Raw genomic sequence first — 13,198 nt, forward strand, 5'->3', positions numbered from 1 at the left:
GCATGACTCTGGACATGAAAACGTCTTTGTACCACTTGAAATCACTTAAGGTTGGACATCTTAGATTGCTAAGTTGGTCATTAATTCTAGAAGTGACATTACTGGGTGTACCTATGAAATGTTCTATAATGGTAAAGAGGTGTTGACTGCATCTGGGACTCATTGTCCTATATGCTCATCAAAGATAGGCGTTCCATCTTCATCCTTTTTAACTGCATGTTTAATTTCGTTTCGTGATTGTTCAGTGAGATGTTTTTCCGACCAGAAATGAAGCATTCCTTTGAATCCAGTGACTAAAAGATCGACAACTTGGGTTTGACTGAGATTATGATTGGTAATATAACTATTAGCAACCATAGAGATGTGTTGTAATTTGTTTAAAAGTTCTTGTTCTGATAACCCATCTATATTCCATTCATAGAGTTTATCAGCCGAAACTAAGAATTGATTTTGGATGTTTCGTTCCTCAAACTGAATATCCGGAGGTGTTGGTCTCGGATACCAATTTTTGGTAAGAGTTGTTGGGTTGACTCGTTTATTTGTGATTCTTTGAGTTCAAGGTTTTGAAAAGCTTGTTCTACTTTCCTAATGGAGTCTATTTCGGTTTCATTTTCTGAATCCCATATTGTAGAAATTGTTTCTACATGAGACTCATTTGGATGTTGTAAAACATTGACTGTTTTTTCTTATTTTAATTCTTGTAACATTTGGTCTATTTTTTTACTTGTGGAAATTGTTTTCAAAGCGATTGTGCTAGAAGAAGATTCTGGGAAGTTGACTAAGGGGTTTTCCCTACGTGTTGGTTTTGGTTGGGAAAGTTTGTCTGTTTTTGTTTCGATTTTGTCGAACTATTTTCCTATAGTGTGTAAACTCTTGGTTTGTGAAATTGTTTTGTTCAATGACGGGTTTGACTCCTGCATCTTCTTTCGGAAGTTTGAAAGGAGTAGTTGGTATTTGGGTGTTTGTAGTGGAAATTAAAATAGTTTCTTATGGGGGATGACTAGATGAAACTAAGGTTTTATCTTCTTTAACCCAATTTTCTTTGGTGATGACCTCTAATCTGTTTTCAGATTCATAATACTTTTCAACAAAGTCGACAAAAAATACTTCAAATCTGTGCTTTTCCATGAAATTGGTCCACTTATTGTAAATGTCCAATCTTTGTTCTTTTGTATACTTATTACGGAAAATGTCCCTACGGGGAATGTTTTCTATAGCTTCGATGTCAGCATTGAGTTTCTTCCATCAAATCTTGAATGGTTTATTTAAGACTAGTAATTGATGATTGACTTGACTTCCTCCAAAGTCTGAAGCTGTTGGTTGGACTCATTCAAGGACTTGGTACCTTGAAAATTAGAGCTAATGGTTGGACTCTTTCAAGGACTTGGTACCCTAAAGTTTTTATGTTTAACGTGAGTGCTTTTAGCATGTAGGGGTCTGAAAAACTTATAATGAGATCTGGGAAACAATTAAAATGAATTGGTCCATTGTAAAGGCTTGATTCGATCATTCCAAGAATACTATCACTGAAGTCAATGAATCTTGCATCTCGAAGACATACTAAAATAAAGGTATTAAGGCCTCTTCTTGTTAAGGGTTTGACTGCTATTTGGACTAAACCTATATGAATGTAATTGTAACCATCTTTTCTGTGAGTTCTGATTTGTTCAAGTGTGAATAATTGACAAGTTTCATGTTCTTTGCTAAGAGTATATGTTTTTTCAACTGTTTTGATATGGTGTTCACTTCTAAAAGAGGCTGTTGACCATTTCTTTTTATAAATTTTTTTACTTGAAACCTTGAGGATATTCCAATTTCCAAAGTCAATACCGTCATCTGTTTGAAATCCTAATTTTTGTTCTTCATTTACTACATCTGGAATTGTTCCTAGACTAGATCTAGAGCTAGTGCTGGTCATTGAATTAGATTTAAATAATCTACTTATATTGCTCAAAATACAGACTTACAGAACAAAAATCCTATTGGCTTACCTTCCTTAAGTATTTGCTAAACTCCATCTCCGCTCATGTCAATCCTATGGACTTATTGTTTGGAACACGTCTTATTGTTTGGGTTGAGAGTTAAACAAGACAACTTAGAAGGTGAACAAACAAGATAAATTGATTTTGATAGCTAAAAGATGAACAAATAAGACTATTAAAGAGATGATAATTCAATTACCACTCACTTGGCTCTGATACCAAATGGGGCGGAAATCTAGTGCTAATAAAAACGATGAGGACAATTATACCAAGGGCAATGATGATTAGGATTGAATGAACTGTTAAATAAATTGTTAATTGAATTATGTGGAACTTGATGTGGAGGATAACCAGAATTGAATATACCATGGAACCAGCTGTTATAAATGAATAAGAAGAATTAAACAAATGATTGATCGGTGTTTACCTTGAATATACCATGAATAAGAAGAATTGAACAAATGATCATCATTTGTTCAAGGTAAACACCGATCAATCTTTTGTTCAATTCTTCTTATTCATTTATAACAGCTGGTTCCATGGTATATTCAATTCTGGTTATCCTCCACATCAAGTTCCACATAATTCAATTAACAATTTATTTAACAGTTCATTCAATCCTAATCATCATTGCCCTTAGTATAATTGTCCTCATCGTTTTTATTATCACTAGATTTCCGCCCCATTTGGTTCAGAGTCAAGTGAGTGGTAATTGAATTATCATATGTTTAATCATCTTATTTGTTCATCTATATACATATATACATATATATATATATATATATGTATAGTATGTAGATATGTATGTATGTATGTACTTATGTATCTATATATGTAGATATGTATGTATATATATATAGATATGTATATATATGTATATGTGTGTGTGTGTATATATATATATATATAATATGTAGATATGTAGATATGTATGTGTGTATATATATATATATATATATATATATATATTTATGTATGTATGTATGTATGTATGTATGTATGTATGTATGTATGTATATATATATATGTATATATGTAGATATGTGTATATATATATGTGTGTGTATATATGTATATATATGTAGAAATATGTATATATATGTATATATGTTTGTATATGTATGTATGTAGATATGTAGATATGTATGTATGTATGTATATATAAACCTAAACCAACATAGGTGCAAGTATGCAGCCTATAGACATGCAGTCTAGACGTACAGAATAGGAACTAGGCGTGCAAAGATAACTTTGTCAGTCCACTTTCGTAAGCTTCAGCCCACTTTCGTAAGTTATGCAGAGGTGTCAGTCAACTTTTGTAAACCATGCAAATGTGTCAACCCACTTTCGTAAATTATGCATCAGTCCACCACGTTCGTAAACTGTTTGAAAGTGTTTCACATTCGTAAGTTCCACATTCGTACACTATGCGAAGGTGCTCCAAGTTCGTAAATTATGCTGTGATGTTTGTAAATTATGCGAAGGAGTCAGTTGACTTTCGCAAGAGAGTTAGTCCACTTTCGTAAGTCATGCGAAAATAGTCCACATTCGTAAAGTTACGGAAATAGTCAGTCAACTTTCGTAAGTCATGCAAAGATGGTCCACATTCGGAAAGTTACGGAAAGAGTCAATCCACTTTCATAAGTCATGCGAAGATAGTCCACGTTCATAAACTATGAGAAGGTGTTCCAAGTTCGTAAATTAAGTTGTGATGTTTGTAAATTATACGAAGGAGTTAGCTAACTATCGCAAGTTACGCGACAATCAACTTTCGTGAATTATGGTTTAGGTGTCAGTTTACACTCGTAAATTATGCTAAGATGATAGTTCCTAAATTTTGCGAAGATATCAGAGCATTCGAGAGTTAGGCAAAGGTTGTTGTAAATTAGGCCTTAGAAAAAGTGGCTTCCACTAATTGGGCTTTGGAAATAAATGCTTTAAGATTTACCTTGGCTTAAAGAATATAGTTTCAAGGCCTCATGCAATTGAAAAACTTAGTTTTCCTCTATTTTGCATACAAGGGAAAAAAAGGGGCATTGTGGGAGGATAAAATTCGGTTTCGACTCATGGGCCAATACCAATCATCCAAAGAGATGATGTTGTGCAAGATAAACTGTGAGGAAAGCCCACAAGAAATATACAGATGCAAGAGAAGGGAAACATGTCTAGATAACTACCTCCGCTACGGAGGACCACTAAGGAAGAGGGAGAGGAAGATAAGTCGTGGTACTTTTTTCCCAAGCATGTAGTCCGTGTCTAGATAACTACCTCCGCTACGGAGGACCACTAAGGAAGAGGGAGAGGAAGACAGGTCGTGGTACTTGTTTCCCAAGCATGTAGTCCATGTCTAGATAACTACCTCCACTACGGAGGACCACTAAGGAAGAGGGAGAGGAAGACAGGTCGTGGTACTTGTTCCCCAAACATGTAATCCTATAAATATGGAGAGGAGCCAAGGTGCAAGGTACGCAATCAGGGCCCGAGAGAAACCAAAGAATAGAAAATCAATCAATTGACTTAAGCGTCGAAGTATCTCTTACAGGTACCCCGCCCAAACAAGCTACAGAGAAAAACTATTTGGGGACACCTCTTACGAGGGATTTGGCGAACGTGAGGATTGCAATCAATAAATCTGTGAAGGTATTTCTTCCCATAGGAAATTTCACTCCAACACACTCCCTCTTTTGAAGTGTACTAATCATCGGTTTTGATATAAAGGGTATTAGACCTCTCACCATTGACAAGGATAATGCTCCTAAGGTAATCCCTCTATTCCGTAAACGTTTTCCAATTCTTTCTGTTATGACTTAAAAGATCAAATCATCTAAAGATTACATGGTCATCTCTAAAGACATGAAAATCTAATGCTTATTGTTGTTGGTTGTAGTGGAACCCGCCATCTCTTGACAATGTGGATGATGAGAAGGTCGACCTGCTCTTTCGGCCGTTCGCAGAAAATATAAAAAGTTATGGGTAAGCCGAAACCAATCATGGAATACAAAAGCTCGAGTACAGCATATAGTGTCAAAATGAAGGGAGAGGTTTAAAGCACCCTAGGTAATGTGATATTAATCGACACGACCAAAAAAAGGACGGGAAATATCGGTGAAAATGACCAAAATCCATGAAATCACGTTTGTTGCTACATATGGCCACAATTCACAAATGTTTACAATACATCATGCATGAAAACGAAACTCATCTGCCTTTACACATTCATCATGTCATGTACAATGTCAAGAATATGCACACAATACACACGATCAACAAGAATAAATTAAAGATAAAGGGAAAGGATGGAGGCAGATAAACTATGAAACGAATCGGTCCCTAAGAGTATCAAAAATTGATGAGGCTGCAGCATTTTGTGAGAAAGTCATTTTGAGTCGACCAAGCAATTCACCATCTTTTGCCTGAGAGGCAGCATCAGCAGCTTCCTTGGCCATGCCAATCCGAGCATAAGACTGTATAGATAATAAATGTGGGCTTAGTTAAAGAGATGATAAGAAGATTTGGGCGATTGCTAAATAGCAAGACTAGGGTTTCTGTTACCTCCGCTCTTTCCCGAGGATCTGTGAGTTTTGGGATATATTTCAAAGCCTCTCCTTTCTCATCTGCGTCAACACACGCCTCCACAAATGGCCTGTAACCTATGGTACAAACAAAAGAACAAAGGTAGACTTAGCATGGTTGCCACCTTGCCATGGAATGTCCCTGAAAAGAGAGGAAAAGAAAAACAAAAGTACATTCTAAATGTTGCATTTTATTTTCCTTCCCCAACTTCCATATTTAAATGAACGCCTTACCAATTGGTGGTCTCTTTTCCTTTGAGAACTTCTCCAAGGCATCCCAATCTCTGATTGTAGCCAAAGCAAAAACTTTTAGCCAATACCATCTCTTCTCAGAAACCTGAGACAAGATCAAAACAGTGCCATAAAGGACTATATTGCAGCGGATGTGTGAAACGCCAAATACAAGATTATGTTAATCACACAAGACGCCAACTCCTTTGTTTTGCATCTCCCATGAGAATAGTATCAAGTTCCTATTTTGCTAAAAAAAGGAAATGAGGGACAAAGGAAGAAAGGCTACGAAGGAGAAATGAGCTTCCGTCACAAACCTTGAATTCTGTTTTCACTTTCATTGCAGCTCGATGATTTCCCAGAACAATACAAGTTCTAATTGTATCACTGATACTCGAGTCAACAAAAATGGCCTGCTTTGTTGAGACTTCTAACTCATGCTGCATCCTGAAGAAATAAATATTTTCAGGAAAAAAATGTGGATTTAAAACAGCAAAACAAATGTAGAACTAAAGCAATCTATCGTTACTAATAGAGAAAAAGGAAAACATATTGCATATATAATAGTTTCAAACATTAATCTGTGGTTAATAGGTAGTTGGAATAATCTATTACAATACACTCCTGTAAACTACATTAGCATGCCATTTCTTGAAGCCTAGTTAATGGAATGAATGGCATGCCCAGAATTCATACTTCACGCAATAAATAGTGCAGGAAACTAAAAAACTCAAATCTAACCTTATAAGCTTTGCATGTTCTTCAGCAGCCTTCGACTCAAAGGTATATTCCTTAGTTTCTACGAAAAGATTATGGGCCTTCTCAATTAGTTTTATGCGTGGACCATGAAGGGGAGATCCTCTGCTTGCCATTGGATTTTTTCCAATCTCCCAAGATTCTTTCCACAGAAGGAAAGCCACCTCCTACAAGATATGAATTTTATATTGACTGTGAATTATCCATAAGAGATAATGATATTCGTGCAGTGGCACATCAGAATTAAACAACTGATTACAAACACTTTCACATGGTGGAAACTTGATCATGGGATTGCGGTTTTCTAGTAAATAAGAATACCAGTTCTCCCGTGAAATCCCTTGAAGGTTTTAAATAAGATACTTTTCTGTAAGTTAAAACACCACAGAAAAGTAGACTTGCCTTTGTGTTGCACCCCTCTCCACATTTTAAAATTTTATCAAACCTACCATTTTCAATGTCTATATATAATGCCATCATATGCGACCAAATTATGGTTTCTTTCTCTCTACAGGACACCACGTAAATATCAATATAAGCATGTATCTAGTGTGTATGATATAGCTTTTATGCATGTCTTTTGTAATCTAAGAAAATGTATGTCTATATTCTAAACACGTGCTACGTATGTGATCTATACATGTAAAACAAAAGCCAAACCGGAACCTACTTGAAGTTGTCCTGTTGATAGAAAAAAGTCCTTCAAGAATTCATGCTTGTAGCACCTGATACAGACCAGAAAGAGCTTGTTATGTGTGCAATATACATATCACGTGTACATGCACATGCACCTGAAACAGAAGCTTAAATTTTGACCATAGTTAAAGCAAACATCGTTTTGTTTTCATTATCATATCTCCCTGTGACTCCTCATATTCATCATACTAGAGTACTTAGAAAACCATTATTTGAATGGCAATGTAATGAAAATATTTAGACTAGTGCGCCTCACCTACCGTGCATAAATTATAAACAAATCGCGTGCCAGAGCTCTAGCTTGTATCATTCCAAAGAACTCCAATGGTTGTCGCTGCATCCAGTAGAGATCTTTTGTTTGTTAGATGAATAATATAGCTTGTTCCACTGTGTAAACTTGTAACAGACACTAGAATAAATGTTGAGTTCTCTAGATGTCTTACCTTTTGCCAGATATGAAAGAGAACAAGATAAACAAGGTCTGTATCACCACTTTCAATTGCTTTCATTAAAGCTGTATCTTCTTCTCCTATGCTCAACAACAGAGGAACCTGGATTCAAAGAATCAGAATTAATATAATGCATCCGTCACTTTACATAATAGGGAAAAAAAAAAAAAAACACGATAAAAAAGATACTGATATCTTTTCATTTTTTTTATTAATAACCTGTTTGGAGGAGCGTGGTTCATGCTCAACAAGCATGGCAGCTAGCTTCCGGCGGCCATTCTTATCTGCATGAGCAGCAACTGCTGCATAGGATATTCCTTTGCATAGTTTCAACTGAAAATATAAAATAAAATTCAATAAGATGGTTTGTTTGCACAAAATAGAATGAGAAAACACAACACAGTAACAAATGAAGATAAAAAATCAACCTTATCAAGCAAAATATCAAGGAGATTGGTATCAGAAATTGCTAAGGATGCTGTTATTTTGGAGCATGCCCAGTGCATAATCACCATCTCCTACACAAAGCCAATAAGAGGAGATAAGTTCATGTAAAAGTGGACTAATTCTAGTTTCCAAATAGAAAACAGAAACTATATTGAGCTTTAGAAGTAAGCTAGTACTCTATCTAAAACAAGCATACATAATCCATTTTAATATGACATTCCAAAACATTTTTCCCGCCTCAATTGCATCCTTGCTTTTAAATTTAGTCAAAGTGTGACATCACATTCTGATTTATAGATCAAAGGCATAATCACAAAGAACCCAATAGGAAATGAACAAAACAAATGGACTTACTTGGTTCATTCCAAGGTACTCTGATATCCGTAGTGCCAGAAAGTGTTTGTAGGCATTGATCAAACGACTGATCAGAACTGCTGGTGTAAGTAACTGAAAGCAATAACTTTATTCAGTATTATGTAAAGAAAATAGCATGCATAGTCAGCAAATTGAAAAAATGAGATCAGTCAGCTTTGAAACCTTGTATTGTTGAATACTTAGAGGCATTCCAACGTCAGGATGCCGAACAGCATTTAATACCCGCAAAGTTTTACACATCTCTTGAATATGATCACGTTGAAAATTGCTGCCAAAGCCAACTGGATATCATTACCGAGAGTAGAAATCAGAAAGAATGCTCTTTCAAGACCATGGAATTGGAAACTAAGAACTACGCAGTTTGTATGATTGAAGGATGATATGGATAATCAAAAGGAATTACAAATACTGCATCAAGATACATGTCAAAGTTAAGTAACGGTTTGCAACTCTACAGGGACATCCAGTGAGACTGAATAATGGAGAAAAGAAGATTATAGAAATTTTGTTGTGCCAGATGGACAACATAAACTCAACAAAGCCTCAAAATAACCCTACTGTCTCTCCAGTTTGCATTCATATTCTACAGAAAGGTTGGATCTCCCAAACTCTATGCATTCACATAAATACAAAATGGTGGCAAAAGTCCCTTTCAGTTATTGTAACTAGTTTGAGGTTCTAATATGACCAGATAACGATGCAACACAGTATCCACAACAAAGAATTTATTAGCAAGAGCTCAACTTTATTAGAAATGGAAAACTAATTAAAAAATCAGCAAAGACAGGGCAAAAGAGTTAAGACAATTGATAAAGGAAAATGCTACCTTCTTTTGGTAACAACTAATAACTTCTGGTAAGTTCAAATTCTACGTTAATATTGAGCCAAACAAACCTGCAAAAGGCTTGGCCATAGCTTGCAGCTCTTAGGAGTGTTCGTTGGCGTAGAACATCAAATTCATGGCCAGCAGCATCAATACATGCTTCAACAGCCTCCGTCAAGGATGGGCGTATTAGTCGCAAATTCTCATCTGCCTGGTAAAACATGAAATTAGAACTTTACCACTACTTAACTGTAGCACTATGCACAAGGTATTTATCAATCATCCTTTTCCCCAAGACCATCAATCATGTAGTTTGGTGAACATTTTGGAGGGAAAGACATAGGTTTGCTTTTTTAGGAGAAATAGCACTCTATTGTGCAACTCAATAACCATGTTCTTAGTCTTCTACTGGATGATTACAAGCTCGGAATGTATGTAAGGTCGAGTTGCAAATTTAATAGAATTAATACACTTGTAAGTTTACAGCATGCTTACTTGCATCTTTAATTAAGAGAATTGACTTGCTTGATTAAGGAAATCAGGAACCATGAAGAGAAAAAGACTAAATATTTATTCGTTTCTATTTAACTTTGTCATTTAAATCGTGAATTTTGCTGATACACAAAGCTGGGGCGTTCTCAAACTTTCATGTTGACCTTGGTTTCTAAGCAGCAAGGATTATCTATAGATTGCCCAAAGGGTACTTGCAGTTAGCACTTTGTTTTGATTAGTGGGGAATATCTATTTCTGTTTGATTGCAAAACAACATAAGAGTGACCTACCTTGGCACTTCGTCTGTCGAAATGGTCCAAAGCATCATACAACAAAGCTGCAGGCGATGTACTTCCAATCTTGAAGATGGATTCAGTGGAATCAGGCACCCGTTGTAGAAACTCCATGCTCGAGTTAGATAATATCCTCACTCCATCGCACTCGGGAATAAGAATTATTGGTTCATCATAAAAATAGCGTACTGGATCACCTCTAGGACCCATCATCAAAAGCATATCATCCCAATAAAGCAGCACAGTGTCCATTCCACACCAAGAGAGCTGTTCCGGAGGAAGAGCCGACTGCGTCACACAATACAAATACACACATTACAATCTGCAACAATGCCATAATAAACACGAAATCAAAGAAGCAATTTTTACTGAGAAACATAAACAAACTGTAACGAAAGACATCAAATTTATACAAATTGAATAACAAAATTGCAGATAGAAGCACCAAAAAGCCGGAAAAATCTGACCTCACATTCCTGCTCAATGAGAATGTCGTTCAAATTCGAAGTCATCACCAACAAACGACCGTCGTGCGTGAAGGAAGCAAGCCACTGCCCGTCTCTCGAAACCGCCATCTTCTGAATCGGCCCGCGGAGCATCTCCAGCCCTAGCTGCTGAACCCCGTCTTCCTCCACAGCCAAAACGCAAGCATCTCCGATCCCGAGCAGAACCTCCACATTTCCCGACATCGTGTACTGCGGCTCGATCACCGCCATACAGAGCGGCGGGTCCTCGATCCCCGGGTCGGCAAGCTTAATCGGGTTCGGGTTCTTGAAATCGGAAATGCAGAACAGCTGATTCGTCTCGGTGATACAAACGACGCCGTTTCCCCAGAAAACGCAGTCCACGACGTTTCGCTCGAAGCACTCTTTCCCCATGGAGATACTTGGCTCGACGAGCTCCGCGTGGATGGTGTAGCGAAAAACGGTGCCGTCTTGGACGAGGCAGACTAGGTTCTGGTCGTCGGTCCAGGCCATGCCGATTAATCGGCCGCCCGGGTGTTTCCAGATTGTCTCGCCGAGAAGATGGCCAGCGGAACTGAAGATGCGGAGCTTCCGCTGGGCCGATTCGCCGCCGAGTTGGACGATCTTGGAATCGTCTCGGATGACGGCGATGGGACCGCCGAAGGGGGCGCAGGCGACCTTGTTGCGGTTGAGCTCTACGTGCTTCCAGCTCATTCGGTAGATTTCGGGCTTACGGTAGTAGCGGTTGTAGAGGAGCTGCCACTCCGCGGCAACCGAGACGTTCGCCATGGTTTGATCGATCGAAAGTTACAGTCTTTGTTAAATTCCGAGCATTATCGATGGATTATCAGCGGAGATGATTTTGAGCTCACCGTCTGGAACTTTGACGGGAACAAGGGAACATGGCAAGAGAGGAAATTAAGCCCATTAAAAATTAAAAAAATAAAATAATGAGAAATAACAACCTCTAAGCCCAATACATTTTTAGAGGGAACTAGTTAGGTACACTAATGGGCCAACTCATGCAGCCCAGAAAGTACTATTTATGAATCGATCGAAAAGAAAATCTAAAAAAAAAAAAAGAGAGACAATCATTAATTTAAAGTTAATTCTCATTTTACTACCGTCAAGTTTCGCCAAAATCTCATTTTAGTTCCACTTTGATACTTCCGTTAGCCTAGCCATTAACTTTATGTTAGCTAATGACGTGGCAAGATTTTGGCCTACTAATTCTTACTTTACTACTCCTAAATATCGTGAAATTTTCATTTCGTTGCTCTTAGTGTTTTTTTTCTCACTTTTATACCAAATGTTACATTTGTTCCTAGATTCATACTTCTGTAGCCTAGGCGTTAGGAACTCCGTTAAAACGTGACGTGACACTTGACTGAACAATAACTGTGCAGAAACGTGACAGTGTGGCCCAAGGTTCTAAAAATGCTAGGCGCTAGTCAGGCAAAAGGCAAGGGCCCAACACCTAGACGGCTAAGCCGGTGCCTAGGCAGCCTAGGTGGATTTATGTAAAAGATGCAAAAATAGAAGTAGAAGAATACACAAAGTACATTCATCCAACAAGTTCAATATTTAAAAAATAGTAAGCATATAATCATAATGAGGAGTATTCTTGGATAATAGACTAAATTCTTCTTGTTCGTGATCCTTGCATTGGATTGGACATAGACTAAATGATTTAGCCTTGTAGTTTATTTCATTTCTTTGTATGTATCCCCTCAAAAGTGCTCCAATTCATTTCACAATTGGATGAACTTGTAGTCAATCCATCCCTTGCAAATTAGGTACACCGTTTCCATAAATATACCACCATGAAACTAAAAATGAAAAAAGCACACAATTAATAAAAATAAAATAAATCAAATTGCCTAGGGCCCGCCTAGGACCCGCCTAGTTCTAGACCGATTTTTCAAAACGATTTGCACTAAATTGCGGCGGGCCCTCATCGCCTAGATCAATTTTTAGAACACTGGTGTGGCCCCACGTGAACATATGAAACAATTGAAACTTGTTTTTGGCAAAAGATAAAAACGGTAACTTTTTTTTTTTTGCAATAATTTGGTTTTGTCCACGAGGCAGCATATGTTGCTCTTACATTTTAATTTGACAGAAACTTATTTCAAAATCTCCACTTGAACCATCTTGTATACCTCGCGGGGCTCACAATAATACGTTTCTACACAGTCATTATCCAGTCAAAGCGCGATGTGGCGCTTGGTCCACAGTGTCACGTCTCTGCAAAGTCATTGTCCAATCAAGAGTCACATGACAATTTAATGGAGTCCCTGATGCCAAGTGTTGGAACTAAATTTGCTCACCGTAGTGGACGAATGAGCTAAGCAAATCTATAGGCTTGTAAAGGGACAAGCAATCATGATTAACCTTGGGTACCAGTGGAGTACCAGTTAAAATGCTCTTTGACGGTCAAGTTAGTAAGCAATACATTAGACTCAAACAGTGGACAAAAGAATAAGCAGTATGCGAAAATTATGTTACCATAGATGAACCCTAGATAAGTGTACTTATACTAGTCGAGAGAAAGATCTATTAGAATATGGAATCCATACTAAACCGGGAGAATCCAAGATGATATCTAGGATTATATA

At 37.3% G+C, this 13,198-nt stretch overlaps 1 protein-coding gene across 1 annotated transcript; it reads right to left on the reverse strand.

Moving 5' to 3' along the window:
- Positions 1–5,082: 5,082 nt before the first annotated feature.
- Positions 5,083–11,489, reverse strand: LOC126611158 (protein VACUOLELESS1). The gene is made up of 15 exons (XM_050279346.1): positions 10,584–11,489; positions 10,114–10,404; positions 9,403–9,542; positions 8,671–8,776; positions 8,488–8,580; positions 8,115–8,204; positions 7,906–8,019; positions 7,681–7,788; positions 7,498–7,571; positions 7,212–7,266; positions 6,527–6,708; positions 6,103–6,232; positions 5,789–5,891; positions 5,535–5,632; positions 5,083–5,446 (listed from the first exon to the last, which is right to left on the reverse strand). The coding sequence occupies exons 1-15, from the start codon at positions 11,367–11,369 to the stop codon at positions 5,294–5,296; spliced, it is 2,523 nt and encodes an 840-aa protein (XP_050135303.1). The 5' UTR covers positions 11,370–11,489; the 3' UTR covers positions 5,083–5,293.
- Positions 11,490–13,198: the final 1,709 nt, after the last annotated feature.

This window comes from Malus sylvestris, chromosome 17 (genome assembly GCF_916048215.2).
Source record: "Malus sylvestris chromosome 17, drMalSylv7.2, whole genome shotgun sequence".
Classification (NCBI taxonomy): domain Eukaryota; kingdom Viridiplantae; phylum Streptophyta; class Magnoliopsida; order Rosales; family Rosaceae; genus Malus; species Malus sylvestris.